Source organism: Ahaetulla prasina, chromosome 4 (assembly GCF_028640845.1).
Source record: "Ahaetulla prasina isolate Xishuangbanna chromosome 4, ASM2864084v1, whole genome shotgun sequence".
Lineage (NCBI taxonomy): Eukaryota > Metazoa > Chordata > Lepidosauria > Squamata > Colubridae > Ahaetulla > Ahaetulla prasina.
This window is the reverse complement of record NC_080542.1, coordinates 17,274,785-17,298,059: the sequence shown is the minus strand read 5'-3', so window position 1 is coordinate 17,298,059 and position 23,275 is coordinate 17,274,785. Positions and strand designations below refer to the sequence as shown.

At 44.4% G+C, this 23,275-nt stretch overlaps 1 protein-coding gene across 4 annotated transcripts in view; it reads left to right on the top strand.

Moving 5' to 3' along the window:
• TEP1 (telomerase associated protein 1) overlaps window positions 1-23,275 on the top strand; it is a 133,442-nt gene that overhangs the window by 97,573 nt on the left and 12,594 nt on the right. For all 4 annotated transcript variants that reach the window (XM_058180296.1, XM_058180294.1, XM_058180293.1 and 1 more), the window contains exons 41-54: window positions 692-847; window positions 976-1,185; window positions 3,020-3,173; window positions 5,052-5,270; window positions 6,731-6,894; window positions 8,247-8,363; window positions 9,778-9,885; window positions 14,024-14,150; window positions 16,317-16,384; window positions 16,740-16,866; window positions 18,955-19,094; window positions 19,239-19,357; window positions 21,996-22,145; window positions 22,230-22,341. In XM_058180296.1, the coding sequence (XP_058036279.1) occupies window positions 692-847; window positions 976-1,185; window positions 3,020-3,173; window positions 5,052-5,270; window positions 6,731-6,894; window positions 8,247-8,363; window positions 9,778-9,885; window positions 14,024-14,150; window positions 16,317-16,384; window positions 16,740-16,866; window positions 18,955-19,094; window positions 19,239-19,357; window positions 21,996-22,145; window positions 22,230-22,341 (1,971 nt within the window). The remainder of the gene's footprint in view (window positions 1-691; window positions 848-975; window positions 1,186-3,019; window positions 3,174-5,051; window positions 5,271-6,730; window positions 6,895-8,246; window positions 8,364-9,777; window positions 9,886-14,023; window positions 14,151-16,316; window positions 16,385-16,739; window positions 16,867-18,954; window positions 19,095-19,238; window positions 19,358-21,995; window positions 22,146-22,229; window positions 22,342-23,275) is intronic.

Sequence of the window (23,275 nt, the reverse complement as noted above, 5' to 3'; positions counted from 1 at the left end):
TAGCAGTTAAGAAGCAAAAAGAAATTTGACAATAGCTTCTCATACTGCAGGGGCCCATTATGTCTACACACAGCACTGGGGGTAATAGTTGCAACAATTATAAGTGTGTTTGAACCTTTTACATTGATATGGCCTATATACTAATCAAATGATGATGGTGATGATGATGAGGCAGTGCCTGTAGACAGCAGAATAGAAGAGAAAGAACAGGTCCTCCGCATGAGCAGGGGGTTGGACTAGATGACCTCCAAGGTCCCTTCTGTTACTGTTTGAAAACTGGAGAAGATAGCAAAATACAAAGACCAAATACAAATAGAAATAGAACGACTGTGACAAAGGCAAGCAAGGGTAGTACCAATAGTAATAGGTGCCTTGGGAGCAGTCCCAAAACAACTGGAGCACCACTTGAACCACCATAGGCATTGATAAATTTGCCATCAGTCAATTGCAGAAGGTGGCATTACTTGGAACTGCTTCCATCCTGTGACGGTATCTGTAACAGGGTCAAACATCCAGATTTGCCTATCCCACATTCTTGGTAAGGACTCGATAGGTAAACAAAAATGCCAAACCCAGTCTGAACCCTTTGGTCTGGCTGATTGTGTGATGAATAATAACAATAACAACAATAACAATAACAATAACAACAACAATAATACTCAATTTTTTACTATTTTGAAAAACTTCTCAGCTCTGGGAAGCTGCCCGAGGACATGTGCTCCACCAGTGGGACTTGTCATGCCCTTTGAACTGTGTGACCTTTCATCCAAACAGTCAGTTTGTGGCTATCGGTGGATGGGACAGATCGGTCACCGTCTTGGATACAAATGGAATGAGCAAGATCTCGGTGAGGTTGAGAGGGACTCGGTGTATTACTGGGAGATGGATGATTGATGAAGACCTGTCAGTCAGTGGAACTGGCTCTGGGAGTTGAGGAAACAGACAGTTGTCTTTGACCACCGTTGTCTTCTGCAGGTCATGAAGGATCACGATGCCTCCATCCACTCCATTTCCTTCTCTTCCACTGGGAAAATTTTGGTGGCGGCTACTTTGGCTGGGTCCATCACCCTTTGGTCTTGGCAGGAGGCCATCATCCTGGGTTCATTCAAGGCTCACTCTGGGTGCACCTCGGTGGCTCGGTTCCTTTCCAATGAAAAACTTCTCACAGCAGGAGAAGACTGCAAGGTGCAACTTCGATCATGCTGAATGCAGTTGAAGACTGATGGGAGGGACATACGGGTTGATTAGTTGGTTTGATGCGGGTATTAGAAAATTCTATTGCACTTATAATGTACCAATCATAATTTTAATTTCTGCCGGTACATCAATGAATTTACAGAAGTCTGGTCTTTGGTTATTCGGGTTTTCTCCCGCGTAAAATTGGAAGTGTCTTGGCGACGTTTCGACGAAGTCTCATTCGTCATCTTCAGGCTTCAGCTTCGTGCTTTTCTATCTCAATGTTTGGGCGTTTTTCTATCTCAATGGCTCCTCTGGGTGCACACACAGAAAAACGCCCACACAGCATGAACAAACGAGATGATACCTCCCGCCTACCAGCCATTTGGAAACCTACCCTTATTGACAAACGAGTCCCTAACACGAGGAATGACACCAGACCCACACTCACGAGGTCCACACAGGATGTCACCACCGCACATCCATCCAGAAAACAGACCCAAACCCACACTGTTCATGAAGCACAACCAAGGACCAGAAGCCAGACAGCAGCTGCAACATTAGCCATTTCAAACCCCTCCAATCCATACATGCAGCAGACTGACACCCACTATGAAGATGTAGCACGACCACAACGCCAAACAACAGCTATGCAGCTCACCAGCTCAAATCCCTCTGCAACACAGACTAAACTGAGCACAACCAAGCCCCCACCCAAACAGGACACACCCCCAGCCAATCAGAGCACAAAAAAAACCCCATCCAATCAGAGCACAGCCAAACTCCCACCCAATCAGTTCAAACCCCCACTAGCAGTTAAAAGGAAGAAACAGCTGCGATCACACATTGCTCCCAGAACCACGAAGCTGAAGCCTGAAGATGACGAATGAGACTTCGTCAAAACGTCACCAAGACATTTCCAATTTTACGCGGGAGAAAACCCGAATAACCAAAGACCTACATACAAACACCCGCGAAAACCTCAGAAAATATATATATAAATATATATATGTTTTCTGAGGTTTTCACGGTGTTTAGATAGGTCTTTGTTGGTTTTCTCCGTAAAATTGGAAGTGTCTTGGCGACGCTTCGATGAAGTCTCATTCGTCATCTTCAGGCTTCAGCTCGTGCTTCCCAGAAGCCAAGACACTTCCAATTTTACGGAGAAAACCCGAATAACCAAAGACCTACACACACATATATATATATATATATATATATATATATATATATATATATATATATATATATATATATATATATATATATATATAATTAAAAATAGTTTGTCATAAGAATAGAATAGAATTAGAATTAGAATAGAGTAGAATTGAAGTGAAGTGAAGTGAATTGAGTTCTTTATTGCTAAATGTGATACACATTTGCCTCCAGTGCATAATCTCTCCTTGTACATATATGCAAATCAAGTGATAAATCATGATAATAATAAAAAATAAAATACATAAATAAAATAAATAAATATAATAATTTACAGTCTACAAATATAAGTCCATACACCTTTTCCTTTATAAAGAAGGCATATGAAATACTCTTAGTCTATGGGAAGGAGTAAGAAGATTCAAACTGGGTGAAGATTTTAAGAGACCCAAAGAGCCTTAGGAAAAATTGGTTTCTAATTCACATTTTTCCAACTCAGAAGCAGTCTATAATATGTAGCATTAGCTCATTTTCTAATCCATTTTTCCGCTGGAAACCCACCTTCATTATTGAATAACGACACACCCATTCATATGAAATCTGATGCAGTCTACATTGGGATTTAGCCACAAATGGGACAAACCAATCAAATGTTGTTAATTGATCATTGTATCTTGATGCACAGGTTCAGATTTGCAAAGGCCATTTGGGGCAATTTTGGAGCAGTTTAGGATCAGGAACTCTTTCCCCGGCCCTGTGCATGGCCTCAAATCTTGACGGAAGCCAATTGGCCGTGGGACACCATTCAGATGGCATCTGGATCTACAGCCAACCTTGGCGTAAGACAATTATGGTTGGAAGTTTCTTCTGGAGGGGTGATGCACTTTGATTTCTTCATTCTTTCCTTCCTTCCTTCCTTCCTTCCTTCCCTCCCTCCCTCCCTCCCTCCCTCCTTCTTTCCTTCCTTCCCTCCCTCCTTCCTTCCTTCCTTCCTCCTTCCTTCCTTCCTCCTTCCTTCTCTCCCTCCCTCCCTCCTTCCCTCCCTCTTGTTTATCTCTCTATATATCTCTCTATCTATCTACCCAGCCATCCATCCACCCACCTACCCATCCTTCCTTCCCCTACTTTCATTCCCCATTGTTTGATGTCTGAAACAGAACATCAGTCTTTATTACTTGAAGTATAGAAACCGTATTTAATTTTTCAGCCTTATGGGTGGTAATCCTAATTACTGGCTCTTTCAGCTGAAGTTCTACATGATCAATGTCCTAGAGGAACTGTAATTTGGGTCAAAAGAACTAAGTGGAAGCCTAATTTCCTGGCAAAAATGCCCATTGGAAGAAACAGACCAACCTACAGTTGCACAAAAGCCCTCCTGGCCACGACTGCCATCTGATGTCTGAGCAGGTCCAGAAGAATCCCCAAATTATGCACTGGGTCTATTTGGGGGCAGTGCAACTCCATCCAAGACCAAAGGTGGCAATTCTCCATGGACCAAAGAACCCCAAACCCAGTACCACTCAGTCTTGCTCGGGTTCAGTTTCCATCCATTTCCTCCCCATCCAGCCCCTAACAGGTTCTTTGCCATTACAGTATGAAACCGTGGGTAAAATGCTCCCGGTTTGGACTGGATCGCCTGATCTGGTAGCAATGGTGGCAGATGGTGCAGAGAACCAGTAGCAAAAATCGCTGCCCACCCCCTGCCCAGCTGAGCCACGTGATCGTCAGAACCTTTTTTTAAAAAACTTTTAAAAGCATTTTTTAAACAACCTTTTCAGCTGAGGGGGTGTAGGCAAAAAATGGTGGGGGGTGAAGGGTTTGTTTGTTTGTTTGTTTGCCAGAGAGAGAGAAGGAAGGAAGGGAGGAAAAAGAGAGTGAGAGAGAAAGAAAGAAGAAAGAAAGGTGTCAGCGTTCCAGAAAACCCTCCCCTCGGAAAAGACTCCGAGGCAAACATCTTTCAAAGTTCTTTTACTAGCATAGCTAAACTGGCACAGCTGGTTAATCTCCAAATCTGGCGATTCGGGTTTTTCCTCAGTAGAACAAAACCCCAGACCACCACCCGCCCTTGACTTCTCTGTCCATCACGTGCTCTAATCACCAACCGTCCCATCTCGAGACATCACTCTGACAACAACTTCTCCAGATGCAGTCTTGGCCTGACCTTGAACGGCAGGAAAAATTTTGTTATGTCTAACGGCCCCTTGTACCAACCCTCCCTTTCTCCTACTTTCCCACACAGGAGAAAGTGGCAGCGTGTGAAAGCCTTCGGCCTAGTATGGCTTCCAAAGCTAACGGAAGGAAGGAAAAGAAAGAAAGAAAGAAAGAAAGAAAGAAAGAAAGAAAGAAAGAAAGAAAGAAAGAAAGAAAGAAAGACAGGAAGGAAGGAAGGAGGAAGGGAGAGAGGGAGGGAGGGAGGGAAAAGGAGAGGAAGGAAGGACTACAAACCTGGCATTAGACGCAGTTTCAGAGGATAAACCAGGGCTGGAAGGTACCTGGAGGTCATCTAGTCCAACCCTGCTCTAGCAGGACATTGTTAGTGAGTTTCTGTCTTTTGATCCCCCAGTCACATGGTTACATAGCCATGCCCACCCAGTCACATGACCTCCCCCCCCCCACATGAACACCCACAGAACTGCTAGCAAAAAAAATTAGATTTCACCCCTGTATGAAACCTTAAATATTTTTTTTAATCCATGTATGTTCTTTCATTCTTATAGGCTTTCAGACAACCCCAATTCATTTGCAAGGAAGCCATGTGGCTGTCTGTAGCCTAGCCTGGTTGCACCATATATTCTTGGTTGCGGGCCTTGGCGATGGGTCCCTTTGTGTCTGGAAGACCTTTGAGAGCAGCTCTGATTGCTGCCATCAGTTCAAGGCTCACGAGAAAGCTGTGATGGGCCTTGGGGTGTCTGATAAACTGGTGGCTTCTGTCTCAGGTGAGTCCAAGGGGGATTGTCTGAACCAGTCAGGGGTTTCTTTGAGGACTTCAAGAGCCAGAAACGATTGAGCAAAGAAAGGGAGGCGGTCCCGGGAGGATTCAATGAAATTGCACGTAGCAGTACCTGGCTAACCTTGTCTAGGCTTGATAACTAAGTGGAATTCAGCTTAGTTGGAACTCGGATGGCAGACTAGCAGTAAATCCCATGCGTTTAGATTAGACTAAGAAGCCAAAATCTGTAACAGTGCTGGCAAACCACTTCCATGTTGTCCCAAAGGTGCTTTTTCAGGAGGCAACTGGACTTCCTTGTTTTTCTTTTGAAGATGTTTCGCTTCTCTTCCAAGAAGCTTCTTCAGCTCTGACAGGATAGTGTGGAATGGAAGGTGTTACATTCCTTGCAAACAGCTGGTCATTTGCATCCTTTTAGACCCTTGTTGAAACACTTGCTCCTGGTTCCTGTAGTCTGCATTTTTTCCCTCTGGAAATCCATTCCTACTCCCACACCATTCAAAGGGTGTTCACCCCAAATTTCCAGAGGAATTTCAGAGGAAAAAAATTGCATAGTACAGGAACCAGGAGCACTACTCTGGTGACCCTGAGGACACAGATAAACCTCCGAGCGCTTTAATGACCCTATAAAAGCAAATGACCAAGCTATCTGCAAGGAATGTAAATCTTCCCATTTCTCACTAACTTGTCAGATCTGAAGAAGCTTCTTGGATAAGAAGCGAAACGTCTTCAAATGAAAAAATAAGACATCCCAGTTCCCTCCTGAAAAAGCACCTTTGGGACAACCATGACCTGGATGACTGAGAATCTCTACAGACACTTCTAGGTTGTTTCCAAGAAAATTCCATGAAGTCACTTAGGAATTGAACTAGACTTCACTTTTCTTCTTTTGGTGAATACACATATTTGTCTCATTTACTTACAAGAAAGAAAGAAAGAACCTCATTCTGTACATAACATAAACCCTACTTTTTATAGGCTTTTCTGGAGATGTGTACAGTAAGCATTACCGTATTTTTCAGACTATAAAACATACGGAATATAAGATGCACCTAGCTTTTCGGGAGGAAAACATGAGGTACAGAAAAAAACCTTGCTTCTGCCTCCTGGCAATTTGCCTCCTTGCAGCAAACATCAAACAGCCTGGTCAGCTTCAGCACAGCCTGATTAACACAAGCAGCTGATTGGCGGTGGGATCTGCCTCCCGGAATACCGCCTATCAGCTGTTCCAGGCTGCGGGGATCACAGGAGGAGAATGGGGTTTATATTTGAGTTTAAAATATCAATATCCAGATGATTGCTCAGTTAGAAGAAAGGAGATGTTGAAAGAATTCAGGTTGCCACCTGTTCTATGAAACCACCAAAAGAAATACATTGCCCTAACTTCTAAGTTACAAATCTATTGACTTCTCTTCACTTTTACCTTCATCTATATATTTCTTTTTCTAGATGATTTCACTGTTGGGCTGTGGCTTTCAGAGACCCTGAGACCAGGACCTGCCTTGGACGCCGGCATCTCACCACTCTCCATTCTCCGTGGTCACACTTCTGGGGTGACCTGCTGTGCCTTCAGCCTTGATGGCAACTACCTTGCTACCGGAAGTAAAGACCGGGTAAGGTTGTCCTATGACCTTACCCCAATGGCAGAAGAACTTTAGCATGTAACAAAGAAGATGGGAGGAGCTTCTGGGGTACAGCATCCATGTCACACCCAATTTGCCCCCCAATACTCCAGTCCAGGAGTGAAATGCTCCTGGTTCGGACCGGATTGCCCAATCCGGTAGCGATGGTGTCAGGTGGTTTGGAGAACCAATAGCAAAAATCCCTGCTCCCCCCACTCCGCCCAGATGAGCTGCGTGATCATTTGAGGTGGTTTTTTTTTTACTTTTAAAAGCTTTTAAAAGTTAAAAAAAAGCCTCTGATGATCCCACGGCTCAGCTGGGATCGTCAGAGCCTTTTAAATGCTTTTAAAAGGCTCTGACAATCCTAGCTGACTTGCCTGATCATCAGAGCTTTTTAAAAGCATTTTTTACAACCTCTTCGGCCAAAGAGGTTGTAAAAAATGCTTTTAAAAGTAAAAAAAAAAAGTTGGTCATGCCCACCCAGTCACATTACACCCGCCCCCCCACACCATTATTGGGCCACAGAACAAATATCTGCTGGAGTGGTTTGCTCACCTGGTCATCTGCTTAGAATACCTCATAGCCTCCATATTAATCTTCCTGGCCTATGAGAAATGGGTGCCTAAGAAAGTAAGAAGAAGAGGCTAAAACATATAAAGAACGGTTGCTGGAATTGGCTGTGTCTTAATGAAAGTTTAGTGAAAGTTTAATGAAAAGGGACGTGATAGCCTAGTAAACTTGTCAATTAAAAGGTCAGCAGCTCAGCGATTCAAATCCCTAGTGCCGCGTAATGGGGTGAGCTCCCGTTCCTTGTTCCAGCTTCTGTCAACCTAGCAGTTTGAAAGCACGTAAAAAATGCAAGTAGAAAAAGGCGTTCCATGCGCCTTTGGCAACCTAGAACTAAGAAGAAATTTCCTGACAGTCAGAACCATTAATCAGTGAAACAACTTGCCTCCAGAAGTTGTAAATGCTCCAACACTGGAAGTTTTTAAGAAGAGATTGGATAACCATTTGTCTGAAATGGTGTAGGGTTTCCTGCCAGAGCAGGGGGTTGGACTAGAAGACCGCCAAGGTCCCTTCCATGTCTGTTCTTCTGTTCTGTTCTGTTCTGTTCTGTTCTGTTCTGTTCTGTTCTGTTCTGTTCTGTTCTGTTCTACCTTACCCTACCCCCTACTCTACCCTACTCTACTCTACTCTACTCTACTCTACCATACTCTACTGTATTCATTTAGAAGGCAAGATATGGACTTTGGTGAAAGAAAGGCTGTTTGATAAGAAAGGAATAGGGCAAACATGGCTGCAGTTCTTTGCTTTTTACTCAGTGTGTCTCCTCTCAATCTCAGGCCTTGTTTCTATGGGATGTAAGAGACCCTCTTCAGAAGACTCCCTCTCTCTTGCACTCCCTGCTTTTCTGCCACCAGGACTGGATTTCCAGCTGTGCTTGGATTGGCACCATGTTGGTGAGTTTGGAGACATGCATGCACTTTTGGTCTCTTGAGGAGGAGAGTCCCCAAGGGGATGGGTTAGTTTCTGTCATTGACCAAGAAGGAGGACCCACCACCTAGCCAGTAATGTAGCATTTTTAAGTCCACTGCTGTGAATCAGAAAGAAAAGAGAGCCAGGTTAGAAACCAGGAGACTGTGAGTTCTAGTCCTGTTTAGCCATGAAAGCTGGCTAGGTAACTTTGGGCCAATCACTTAATCTCATTCACTTCACAGGGGTGGGGAAAATATTAAGAGGAAGAAGTATTAGGTACGTTTATAGCAGGGGTGGGTTCTACTTACCTTTACTACCGGTTCACAACGGGATTGTGCATGCGCAGAAGCTTCTGCGCATGCGCAGATGGTCTATGACGACATCCGGGTGGTTGGGTGGTTCGCAAGAACCAGACCAAACCGGGTGCAACCCACCACTGGTTCAAAGCCTTGCGTTATTTCTAAAATTTCTAAAAATGGGAATACATCTAAAAATAATAATAAAATGTGTAGCAGATGGGAACTTTCCTCTGAGTCGATCAAAGAGGTACCATTAATGTCTACTGGGTTTGCCTAGACCAGGGGTATCAAACTCAATTTCATTGAGGGCCACATCAGGGTTGTGTTTCACCTTGGGGGGGCCCTGCGTGGCCAGCTTGACATCGCTTGTGTCGGGGACAATGTCACTTGTGGTGGCCCAAGTGCTCTGCCAGCAAAAACAGGCTTCTGAGCTCCATTTTCAGCTGCGACAGCTACCTGCAATGCTTTGCCGCGTGCAGCCCCCCTCCCCCCCCGCGATTCTACTTTCACTGGCAGAGGCACTGCAGTCTGCTGTTTCTAGGGTGGGCCTCGGGCCAGATCTAAGTACCCCGCGGGCCAGGCCTTGACTTTGATACCCCTGGTCTACTGGTTAGGACGTTGGCTTTGTCAACCAGAAGGTTGGCACTTCGAAACTCAAATACCATGTGATAAGATGAGCTCCTTTTTTTGAGGGGGGGGGGCTCATCTTTATGTAGTGTATGTTGGAGGTGGAGACCCTTTGAGAGCTGTATGTAATGAAATTTCATTTTAACGTATGCTGATTAATGTACATTTAAAGTGACAGTGTTATTCTGTTCTTGCCCCAGTTCCTGAAAACCTTGCAGTTTGAAAGCATGCAAATGCAAGTAGATAAATAGGTACCACATTGGTGGGAAGGTAACAGTGTTCATGAGCCTCGACTTATAGTCATACCCTCCAAGTTAGACATCTTCAAAAAATGGGGGGAGGGAAATGGAACCAGGAAACTACATGACTGAACAGAATAAACGTTTGCCTTTAGTTTAATATTTCTAAAGTTTTTTTCCCCTCTTTCTGCATTTCTAACTCCTCTTTTTGACCTTTGTCCTTTTGCCAACAGCTCTCCGGCTCCAATGATGGTACCGTTTGTCTCTGGGATACAACAACTAGTGAGTGTGTCCAGAAATTTTTGGGGCACCAAAGCCCAATCTGTGGTATTACAACTGAGGTAAGGGGATAGGCCAAAGGTATGTCTGCCTCCCCTTCACAATTTTTTCTCCTTCTCCAATTTTTTCTCCTTGTTCTCCAAACCAAGGCATTTCAGTGATTCTGCAAATCAAAAACGAGGGAGGGAAACTCAGAAAGGAAGCCAATGAGAACTCTGTAAAGAAGTGCAAAAAGTTTGGAATTGGGAATCACTTTTGGGGGGGTTTGAAAGAGGCCATTTTGATCTCTCCAGAATTGATCCACCACTCTTTTGAGCTCAAAAAAGTTGTCCTGAGCTTGACATGATTCCTTTGGGACAGCGTCTTTCAAATTCAGAACAGGCTGTTTTGATGTTCAAAACATATTTGGGCAAGGGTGAAATTAAAAAATTTCCTCTACTGGTTCTGTGGGTGTGGCTTGTTGGGGGCAGGTCATGTGACTGGATGGGCGTGGCCAACTTGACATCACTTACATCGAGGGGCTCCTCACTGGTCCGTCCCTTCCCAGCTACTCCTTATCGCGAATGGCAGGAAAAGGGGGAAGGGAATATTCCTGCCTACCATACTTCCCTCAGTTTATGCTGAAATTGAGGAATGGATGACAGGCAAGAAAATCCCCTTCCCATTTTCCTGCCTTTCACAAAAATGGCTCCATTCCCACTGCTCCCCCCCCCCCGTCCCCCTCCCTCCTGGGGACTACCTTAAAGGGATAGGCTGCAGCAGCTCTGTTCTAAATGGAGGGAGAAAAGTTAACATTCTCTCTGCTTCTCTGCTGCATTTAATATTGAATTATGTGGCAGAGAGAATGCTAACTTTTCTTCCTCCATTCATAACATCTCTGACATCAATACAATTGAACGTGTCCAGAAATATTTTACAAGAAGAGTTCTCCATTCCTCTGAAAACAATAAAATACCCTATCCCACCAGACTTGAAATCCTAGGCTTAGAAAACTTGAAGCTCCGTCACCTTCGACATGACCTAAGCTTAACTCACAGAATCATCTATTGTAATGTCCTTCCTTTTAAAGACTACTTCAGCTTTAATTGCAATAATACTAGAGCAACTAATAGATTTAAACTTAATGTCAACCGCTTTAATCTAGATTGCAGAAAATATGACTTCTGTAACAGAATCATCAGTGCTTGGAATACTTTACCTGACTCTGTGGTCTCTTCTCATAATCCTAAAAGCTTTAACCAAAAACTTTCTACTATTGACCTCACCCCATTCCTAAGAGGACCATAAGGGGCGTGCATAAGCACACAAACGTGCCTACCGTTCCTGTCCTATTGTTTTTTTTCTTTTCTTCTTCCTATATATATGCTTATACCTCCTTATATTTACTCATATATATGTTTATATACTATATAATCTTTTGTATGATACCTACATATATTGTTGTGACAAAATAAAATAAATAAATAAAAATAAACAACGGAGCTGCTGCTCCCTTTATGGTTCCCTCCCGGGCCCCTCCCTCCTAGGGACTACCTTAAAGGGATAGGCTGCAGCAGCTCCGTTCTAAATGGAGGGTGAAAAGTTAGTATTTTCTCTGCTGCATTTAACATTGAATTCTGTGGACCATTGCCATAAGAGGTGAGCGGTGACCGACTGACCATGGGTAGGGTCAAGGAGGGGTATTTACTACCGGTTTGGCAAACTGATGCCCATAATCCCTAGCGGTTTGCCCTAACCTTTCGAATCAGTAGGATTACACCCCTGATTGTGGGCCCGTCTAGAACGCTGTCTCTGTGGATAGGGGTGGAACAGAAAACAGCTTTGCATTCAAGGCCGTGTTGAGGGGGGAAAAAAAGAGGAGTGTGTTTTGGAAAAGACTTGAAACAAACACAGAGATAATAAGGATGAAAGCTTTTTAACCAGATGCTTTAATCTTGGCCTGAAATTGTTATTTGCAATTGGATTTGCTATTTTGTATAATTCTAACAGTTCCAGGTGTAAAAGTCAGCTTCTGCGGTGAGATGGGTGGCAAACAAATTGAAAGGATGGATGGATGGATGGATGGATGGATGGATGGATGGATGGATGATATTATGTTGTATCTAACTCAACCAAAAGCATCTTCACACAAGTATAAGAAAAGTAATATCATCTTGGAAGCGGTATATTGAATATACTTGCAAAAAGTAGTATTATTATTGCTGATAGCTAGTATACAGGTAGTCCGCGACTGTCAGGTATGCCTCCTTTCAATACTCAAGAAAGAAAAACCCCAACTCCATCGTTGTTAGAGAAAGGTAATTTTACTGAGTACGAACTGAAAGCAAGCTCAGAGGTATTTGGCTCGGAATACACATATCTGCCCAAGCCCTCCTCCCTGTATGCCAGTCCGTCTTGTCCAATCCACTTCCCTCCTAGCTGGCATGTGGGGAGCATCTTCAGATGGTTTCATTTCTCTGGCATGCGCGGGCCATTAAGTTTCGTTTCTCTTTCACACTCTTTTCCCCCCTCCCCCTGTTATCATGACAGCTGTAGCAAGCTAGGTAATAAAAGCCTAAATCAGCGAAGTAATAAAAGCCCAATCCAGCAGGCAGTATAAAGCTATAAAACAATAAAGGTGTAGCAAATAAACTTGGTTTGAACTTACAATGGCACTGAAAAAAGTGACTGACGACTATTTTTCACAGTTATGACCATTGCAGCATCTCCATGATCACGCAATCAAAATTGAGACGCTCGGCAACTGACTCATATTTATTTTATTTATTATTTTATTTACTTAATTAGATTTCTAAACCGCCCTTCTCCCGAAGGACTCAGGGCGGTGTACAGCCAAGATAAAAATAAACAATGTACAATTAAAAATAAAATTAAAAAACTTATTATACAGTTAGGCCGATAAATTAAAATATATAATCTAAAAACCCCAATTTAAACTTAAATAACAATTAAATTTAAAATCTAAACAATTTAAGAAAGCCCCGCGCGAACAAACAAATATGCAACAAATAAACAAATTTATGACGGTTGCAATGTCCCCAGAGTCATGTGATCAGCTGTTGCAAACTTCTGACAAGCAAGGTCAACGGGAAAGCCAGATTCACTTAACAACCATGTTACTAATTTAACAACCGCAGTGATTCACTTAACAACTGTGGCAAAAAAATTCATAAAATGGGTCAAAACCAGGGATGAAATGCACTTATCTTCCCTAGCTGTTCGGAAATGTCAGCATGCGTACCTCTTCTGCGCATGCGCAGAGCCTTCTGCGCATGTGCAGAGGGTCAAAAAAGGGATGTAATGATGTCATGGCGGGTGGGCGGAGCCTCTCACTGCTGGCTCTACCGATTCACACAAGCCAGATAGAGCTGGCCGGATTTTACCGCTGGTCAAAACTCAACAACTGTCTCACTTAGCAACATAAATTTTGAGCTTAATCATGATCGTAGGTTGAGGACTAGGTGTTCGTATACTTTTGGGAAGATGCTGTTATTATTTCCAGCATTTAGTAGTAGAATTGATACAGTAATTATTTCTGTTAACTGTGGCTAATTCATGGTAGATTATTTTTCCTCATTTTAGCTATCTATTCCTTGCTTATTTAATTGGCTCATAACTTTCTAAACGGGTTCGGATCAGAGGTGGGTTTCAGCAGGTTCTGAATAGTTCTGGAGAACCAGTAGTGGAAATTTTGAGTAGTTTGGAAAACCGGTAGTAAAAATTCTGACTGGCCCCTTTCCCATGTATTCCCTGCTTCCCGAGTCCCAGCTGATGGGGAGGAAATGTGGATTTTGCAGTATCCTTCTCCTGGAGTGGGGTGGGAATGGAGATTTTACAGTATCCTTCCCCTGCCATGCCCACCAAGCCACACCCACTAAGCCACGCCACGCCCACCGAGCCACACCCACAGAATCAGTAATAAAAAAAAATGAAACCCAGCACTAGTTTGGATGTGGGACATCAGTTCTCAGCATATTCAATTAGTATTCTGGTGGGGTCTTCTGAGAATTGTGTTTCTGCACCACTCTGAAGGGTATCCCATTTGTAAAATCTACTCTGTGTTGCAGCCAGTTGCAAGATTTTTTGGATGTTCCCAGCCATTCCCACAGTAGCAGTTGCTACTATCATGACCGTAACTATGCCTGACCAGGCTTCCTGTTTTATTTCTCCAAATTCTTCCCTTTCTGGATCCTTCCACAGAAAGACCATATCATCTCCATGGGCAGAGATGGGCTGCTGATAACATGGAACCTCCAAGGAGTGGAAGAAACTCGGTTCTTGGCTCACCCGAGTCAGACTAACCATTGCATTGGCTTCAGGGATCCATGTAAGAGATTTCTTGGCACTGTTTTGCAAAAACGTGATTCTGTTTTGGAAGACAGGGGTGGGGGAGGATGAGAAAGTCCTATCTGCATTGTTTACCCTGTAATGCAAGTGAATCTTTGGTTGTGTATATTTTTATATCGGGGTTTAATTTTGACGCAGATGATGCTTCAATTTGTGAAAATATACATTGAAAAGTACTTAAATTGGGATAGGCCATCTTCCCTTAAGCCCAGAGACAGACAGACAGAGACATTTCATTTTGATCTAGTGGTTAATGCACTGGTTAGTCCCATCTTAGCCATGAAAGCTGGCTAGGTGACTTCAGGCCAGAGAGTCTCTCTCAGCCCATCTCACCTCACAGGCAGTGGTGGGATTCTGCCGGTTCTAGGCGGCTCGGCCGAACCGTTTGTTAAATTGCTGGCTTGCCCCACCCTTTGCCCTTCCTCTCCCCACCACTACTTACTGGCCTTGCAGCACATGAACTGTTTGTTAAATTGCTGGCTCGCCTGCCCCTTGCCCTGCCCCGCCCCGCCCTACCACTATTTACTGGTCTTGCAGTATTGCACAGCTTGCCTTAGTGACACACTGTAGCTATTCTTTGGCTCCTCAACCACGTGCCCCAGCCTGCTTTCCTACCTTTGCCGCAGCCTCCCACTCTGTTGCCCACCTTGGACTGCCCACCTTGGACTGCCCTGACTGCTCTAGCAGCAGAACAGGCAAGTATAGCCGAATGCTGCCCTCGGGGAAGCAGGACTGGGAAAGGTAGTCGACCTGCGCCCACCCAGCTGCTGGCTACCCCCATCCAAGCACCTTGCTGGCCACAGGGCTGCCGACCGCAGCCTACCCCATCCAAGCGCCTCATTAGCCACTCGATCCAAATGCCTCACTAGCCACCTGATCCAAGCGCCTCACTGGCCACGTGGCCACCAGCCATTAGTGAGGCGCTTGGATGGGGGTAGGCTGCGATTGGCAGCTGGGTGACCAGTGAGGTACTTCGATCAGGTGGGCAGAAGCCAGAATCTGCTGACTACCCCATCCAAATGCCTCGCTAGCCACCCGCATCCAAGCGCCTCACTGGCAACGTGGCTGACGACCGCAGCCTACTCCCATCCAAGTGCCCCCCTAGTGGCTGGCGGCCGCGTGGCCAGTGAGGCACTTGGATCAGGTGGCTAGGGCAGCGCTTGGATGAGGTAGCCAGCATTTTGTGGCTGCTGCCCACCCGATCCAAGCACCTCACTGGCCACATGGCCACCAACCATGGCCTACCCCCATCCAAGCGTCTTGCTGCCCACCCGATCCAAGTGCCTCCCTGGCTGCGAACAGCAACTGCATGGCCAGCGAGGCGCTTGGATCAGGTGGGCAGTGGCCATGAGCTACTGGCTACCCCATCCAAGTGCCTAACTAGCAACCTGATCCAAGTGCCAACCACAGCCTACCCCCATCCAAGCACCTCGCTGCCCACCCGATCCAAGTGCCTCACTGGCCACGAACTGCAGCCTACCCGCATCCAAGTGCTTTGCTGGCCACGCGGCCGCCAATCACAGCCTATTCCATCCAAGCACCTCGCTAGCCATGTGGCTGCCTTATGACGAATGTATCTTTTCTTTTCATGTACACTGCAAGCATATGCACCAAGACAAATTCTTTGTGTGCCCAAACACACGTGGCCAATAAAGAATTCTATTCTATTCTATTCTATTCTATTCTATTCTATTCTATTCTATTCTATTCTATTCTATTCTATTCTATTCTCTCCTTCCCGTCTTTCTTTTTTTCCTTCCCACTTTATTATCCTTTCTTCTTCCTTCCCCTCTTATTTTTCCTTCCTTGCTCTCTTTTTCTTTCTTTCCCTTTCTCCTTTCCTGTCCATTTTGCATGCTCAAATGCAAACGGAGAAGCATTTCTCCTTTTGTTTTCTCTTTTAATTTGTTTTGCTAGCCCTCTGCCAGCAAAAACAGCCCTCCGATGCTCCATTTTTCCTGGCAGAGGGACCACAGGCTGGTCCTTTGCTGTTTCCAGGCCAGCCCCATGGGCCAGATCTAATCATGCCTGTGGGCCCACAGGCCTTGAGTTTAGCACCTGTGTCATAGAGTATTTGGATGTGCCTTTCTCATAGGTTACTCGCTGTAGCATTGGTATGAAAGGCTTCTATTTCTATCCTTCTCAGGGCAGAAAGACTTCATGTTGGCTGCAGCCGGTGCTGATGGCACTGTAAGAATTTGGAGACCCTTGACGGTAAGAAAGGAGGGGAAATCTTCTCCCTCGCCCTTTTAAAAAACTGTGGTGGTTGCGCAGTAGAAATAATAGGAACCAGTTCTTCCGGGCAATTTGAAATAAAATTAATTGGGAGTTGTAACGCTGATGCATTAAAAAATATTGGTTGAAATGCCAGAATTTAGTTTTACTGGTGTTGGGTTTTTATTTTTCTTGTCAGCCTCCCACAGTTAAGTTACTTAAGGTTAGTGACCTTATAAATCTTTTAAATACAATGCAGATGTAAACATTTATTTTTTCCAGTTTTTCACTAGCATAAGAGTGATTGTGCCTTTTGTCACGTGCTTTTTATTAACTCCTTTCTGGTTATTTGCAGATCGAACAGCCTCAAGTTCTTTTTGGACACTCTGCTTCTGTCTGTGCAGCTGCTGCTACCTCCTCGTCTTTCCTGACCATCTCCAAAGACAAGTCAGCCCGCATATGGGCAGTCCCCAAAAACGATGGTAAGTAGATGGGTGTCATGATCCCGACTAACAACCCCAAGCAAATCAGAACTCTGAGACTAAAGCAGGAGTGAAATTCACTTACCTTCCCTACCGGTTTGCAAATGTGCGCATACCATGCATGTGAAAAGGGAGGTCATGCTGTCCACGTGCGTGGGCAGAGCCTCCTGTAGCCGCTGCTGCTGGTTCACCTGAGCCAAGTAGAACCAGCTAAATTTCATCCCTGGGTTAAAGTCTTCCTGTAAGAACTTCTTTATTGGATACATCATATCAGCACAATCAAATGGAAAACCAGCTCTTAAATGTTTCCTGTGATTTCAGTATAATTAAAATAGGAAATAACTCCCTCCCCAAAAGTCACAAGTCATGTTGGCCAATTAGGTTAATTGGCGGGCTCTCCAGACTCTCCTCCCCGTCTTTATTTGCTACCTGTAGAGATGACCTTGGTTCCCATGAGAAAGTTCTGTGTTCAGTCTAGCAATACGTTTCGTCCTCCTTCCCCCCCACCCCACACCTCAGCACTCTGTGTGGCAACTGAGGAATAGAGAAATTACTTCTGCCAGGTGCGATTCAAAGTTGACAGTTGGATCTCTCCTAGTGACTGAGGAATACCTGGAAAATATCAAATATAGAACAAAAAATGGAGGCAGAGAGGTAGGATGGGGGTGTGAAGCAGGGCCTGACTATCAGTTGTTCTCAACAATCACTATTGAGCTCAAAATTTCTATTGCTAAGCAAGAGATTTATTAGGTGAGATTTGCCCCATTTTAAAACCTTTCTTGTCACTGTTCTTAAGTGAATCACTGCTGTTGTTAACACAGTTGTTCAGGGACCTGGCATTGACTTGTCGAAAGATCACAAAAGGCGATCAAAAAACTCCAGGGAACTGCAACTTGTCAGAGTTCGTTGCAAAAATCAAATCCAGAAGCACACATAGATAACTGAATCAGCTGGATTCATTAACTTCTTTATATTCATAAGAACACATAAAGGATTTACAGTACCAATAGTTGATTCTTCAGTTCAGATCAACAGACATGTTCACACACACCGTATAGCAGAGAGACTGGTTTCACTTTAGCTCTGCACAGATTCAGAAGCTCCAGACTAAGACATGCCCTGGCTTCAGTCTGTATCAGCTCCCAGTTGGCTGACTTAGTTGCTATGCCAATTCATTGGCTGACCTTATTACCATGTCTTCTCAGTCATGAGTATTCTGACACACATGCTCATAAATGAGCCATTACCAAGTGTCTGAATTTTGATCACATGACCATGGAGATACTGCAGCTGTTGTTAAGTGTGAAAGGTGGTCATAAGTAGCTTTTTTCAGTGCCGTTACCACTTTGGATGGTTACTAAAAGAATGGTTGTAAGTCAAGGATTACCTGTATAAGCGGGGTTTCCCAACCTTGGCAATTTTGTGTGGAGTTCAATTCCCAGCATGCATGACCATAAAGATTTATGGAAAACAGGTAGACCAGCAGTAATATCTACTCCCGGCTCCAACAATACATCCCAAAGAAATCTGAAAGAAATTCTCCAGCAATCTGAAAATAAGGAGGAAAAAAAAGAAGAATCACTGCAGTGATTCACTTAACAACAGTGACTAAAAAAGGTTGCAAAATAGGGCAAACCTCACTTTACAACTGCCTTGCTTAGCAACGTAATTTTTAGGCTCAGTTGTAGTCATAGGTTGATGATTACATGTAGTCCTCAACTTATAGCAGTTCATTTAGTGACCGTTCAAAGTTACAACAGCAAAAGTGTCTTATGACCGTTTTTCACAGTTGGAACCTTTGCAGCATTCCCCACGATCACGTGATCAAAATTCAGATGCTTGGCAAATGGTTCGTACTTATGACCGTTGCCGGCTGCCTGCAATTTGGCAGTTCAAATCTCACCACGTTCAAGGTTGACCCAGCTTTTCCATCCTTCCGAGGGGGGTAAAATGAGGACCCAGATTGTTGGGGGCAACAGGCTGACTCTGTAAACCGCTTTAGAGAAGGCTGTAAAAAGTACTGCGACGCGGTATATAAGTCTTAAGTGCTACTGCTATCTGTATGTTTCTTTCCCTTCTCCACAACAGCTGATACGGAACAGCTGCCTCCTCACCAGGGTGCTGTCACAGCTGTGGCTTGGTCGCCAGATGGGACCTTGGCTGCTTCCGGTGGAGAACACGGTGACCTGATTATCTGGCAACAAGGAGAGCTTTTGGGGGTGGCAAAGGTAGGGCAGGTGTTCTGCACCTGTGTGCTCAAGTACGTCTGGATCTTGGGAACAGCTCCTTTGGGGAAGGAAGTCCCAACAGATACAGTGCCTGCTTTTAATTAGTGTCTGGCTTTGTGGTTTTTTTTTAAAATCAACTTCCAGGTTGGTCCCCAGTGCATCAGTGCTCTCACATTCCATTCTTCTCATACAATCCTTGTGGCTTGTGATGGGATCAGCCTTTGGGATATAAGTGACAGCACGCAGAAGGTCAAGCCAGTTAGGTAAGATGGGGCAAAAAACCGTGGGCGGTCACCGTCCACCTCTTTCTCTGCTGGATTCAGTGGTGGGTTTCAAATTTTTTTTACTACCGGTTCTGTGGGTGTGTCTTGGTGGGCGTGGCATGGGAAGATTACTGTAAAATCTTCGTTGCCACCCCACTCCAGAGGAAGGATACCGAAAAATCCACATTTCCACCCAATCAGCTGGGATTGGGAGGCAGAGAACAGATGGGGGCGGAGCCAGTCAGATTTTTTGCTACCGGTTCTCCAAACTACTCAAAATTTTCACTACCGGTTCTCCAGAACTGGTCAGAACCTGCTGAAACCCACCTCTGGCTGGATTTATACATGGGTCACTCCTTGGAGTCTGTTCAACCCCAACAGCAACTGCTGTAAGAAGCAGAAAAATTCTCCATAGTCTTCGTACTCCATACAGGGAGTCCTTGACTTAACAACTACTCACTTAGTGACCGTTCGGAGCTACAGCAGCACTGAAAAAAGTGACTTATGAGTATTTTTGACACTTATCTCTGGAAGTTGCGACCGTTCCCATACTGGAAGTTTTCAGGAAGAAACTGGACAGCCATTTGTCCAGAATGGTGGAGGATCTCTTGCTTAAAGAGCAAGTTGGACTAGAAGACCTTGAAGGTCTCTTCCAATTGTGTTATTCTATGATCTATGTCAGTGATGGCTAACCTTTTTGCCGTCGCGTGCCAAAAGTGGGGGGAGTCTGAGGGGAGGGGATTAAGTGCATGCATGCCCACATCCATAATTCAGTGTGCCCCACCACCCATGCATGCGCACACAACCCCCTCCCCCCCCGCTCTTATGGCCCCATTCAAACAAATACTATGTTTCAGTTTCCGAACAGTCCCCATTGGTTGACCTGTTACTTTGTCTATTTTGGCACGTGATGCAATGGTGGACCTGGTAGGCCCGTTTTTCACCCTCCCCAGGCTCCAGAGACTTTCTTGGAGCTTGGGGAGGGTGAAAACGGCCTCCCCCCCCCGGAAGCCCTCCAGAGGCCGGAAACAGCCAGTTTCCTGACCTCTGGTGGGCCCAGAAAGCCTGAAAATCAACTGGCAGGCACGTGCATGTACACTGGAGCTGAGCTAGGGCAATGCTTGCATGATCACAGATATGGCTCCGCGTGCCACCTGTGGCACACGTGCCATAGGTTTGCCATCACGGGTTTCTGTCTTGCAGAAGACTCTCTTTGACATGAAGCAAGTAGTTCCAAGCACATGAAGAAGAAAAGGTCTTGTATAAGGTTTTGTGGAATTCACAGCCACAAGATTTTAATGCCAGAGGAGCAATAGAACTATCAGGTAGATGGTTAGGAGTTAGAAGCACTCAGTTGCAGAGACAAATGATCCAAGAAAGACTGAACAGTTTTTGTGGCTTGCTTGAACTGGTCCAAAATGGAAAATAGATGAGCTCAGTCTTCCCACTGTAACACTTTGAGATTGTCAAAAGATAAAGTCAAGTCTGGATTTAGGGAACTGCAATCCCCAAAATATTTTGAAGATATAACAGAAGGGACCCTGGAGGTCTTCTGGTCCAATCCCCTGCTCAAGCAGGAAACCCATACTATTTCAGACAAATGGTTGTCCAGTCTCTTCTTTAAAACTTCCAGTTTTAGAGCAACCACAATTTCTGGAGGCAAATTGCTCCCCTGATTAATTGTTCTAACTGTCAGGAAATTTCTCCTTAGTTCTAGATTGCTTCTCTTTGATTAATTTCCATTCATTGCTTCTTGTTCTGCCTACAGGTGTTTTGTAGAACAGGTTGGCCCCTCTTCTTTGTGGCAGCCCAGTGATGAAATGCTACCAGATCGCACCAGTTCGGGCAAACCAGTAGTAATAAAAACTAATGGTTCGGGTGAACCAGTAGTAAAAAAAAGCTACTGGTTCCTCCAAACCAGTATTTCCAATGATCAGCTGTGCTGCGTGACTTGAAATCTCTAAAAAGCAGGAAATCCTGCTTTCTATTAATCTAAATTGTGCAGTACAGCTGATTCCCCCCCTCGCTGCTCTACTTACCTTCCCAAGCCTTTTTTTGGTGCGTATTGTGCATGCAAGCGCAGCACGCATTTGGCACACAGCACGCATGCACGGCCAATGAACCGGTGGCAAACTGGTTCAAATTTCACCACTATGGCAGTCTCTGAGATATTAGAATATCACTACCATGTCACCCCACTCCTTCTTTTCATTAAACTAGACATACCCAAATCCTGCAACCGTTCTTCATATGTTTTAGCCTCCAGTCCCCTAATCAACTTTGTTGCTCTTTAGAACAACATCTTGTCTGCTCTTGAGAAAGAATCTCAACATCTTTTTTTTTTATACTGTGGTGATCAAAACCAGATGCAATATTCCAAGTGTGGCCTTTCCAAGGCATTATAAAGTGGTACTAACACTTCATATGATTTTGATTCTATCTCTCTGTTAATGTTACATTGAGAAAGGGCCAACTGGACAGATCCTTGGTTTGATCTTGCTGGACAAATCTCCTGCCCAGCTGATTCAAGAGACTACCTATAGCAGATGGTTCTTGTCATTTGTTGAGTTTGTTGAGTCACCCATCAGTTGCATTTCCACAACTCTCTTTAGCTAGTTGTCTTTTCCCTCTTGCTTAGCTTGACGCATAGGAGAATCTTGTGGCAAACCAAAGGAGTCTCTGTGCTGTGCATGGGGACACTCCCCACCTTGGGTGCTTCGGTTTGTGGTCTCAGTAATGGAGAGTTGTTGGTTCTTCAACCTGGAGAAGACAATTTCCAGAACACCATGTGAGTAAGATATCTGTGGATGGTGAAAAAATGGAAGGAGGATTTATTTCCTGGCTCTATCTAATTGTGACTTTCTCCCTGCAGAGATATGTTCCCAAATTGTTACATTGATAATGCTATTTTTGATATATACCCATCTGATGAAGAGCAGGAGATCTTACATGTGTGGCACACCATGGAGAAACCAGACTTGATGGTAAGCCAGAGTGACATGGCCAAATGAAAGTCCTTTCAAAGACCAAAACCTCAAGTTACTCCCACATCATGTGCTAAGCCGTCGCTTTGATTTGTTTGGATTTGTCTCAAAATGTTGTAGAAACCCAGTGGTTGTCCCTTGTGAATCCACCCAGTTGTGGCTGCTTTAACAAAGCATGTGTTAACACATTGGGTGACTTGATTAGAGGATGGGATTTGCTCCAATCCCACAGATTTGGCAAGTAAATGATACCCTTTTATTTCTCAAATCAGCAAGCCGGCTTATCTCTTTCCCCCAGCTTCCCAACAAATAAAACTGAGTTCTGAAAATAATCTCTTTGGGATGCCCAGTAAAGACACCAAAAAGAATATTTTGTTGGTTGGTTGGTTGGATGGATGGATGTTATCATCTATCTATATTTCTTGCAGAATATTCATTTAACACCCTTAAATTTTCTAGCCCAGTGTTTTTCAACCTTGGCAACTTTAAAATGTGTGGACATCAACTCCCAGATTTTAACTCCCAAAACACATCTTAAAGTTGAGAAACACATTTGTTTGTTAAAATTCCCAATTCTTTATTTCAAATTACTGTCTGTTTTGCATCTCTTGATATATGAATGTATGTATGTATGTATGTATGTATGTATGTATGTATGTATGTATGTATGTAGGTCTTTGGTTGCTTGGGTTTTCTCCCATGTAAAATTGGAAGTGTCTTGGCGACGTTAGTCTCATTCGTCATCTTCAGGCTTCAGCTTCGTGCTTCTGGGAGCAATGTGTGATTGCAGCTGTTTCACACATTGCTCCCAGAAGCACGAAGCTGAAGCCTGAAGATGACGAATGAGACTTCGTCGAAACGTCACCAAGACACTTCCAATTTTACACAGGAGAAAACCCGAACAACCAAAGACCTACATACTAACACCCGTGAA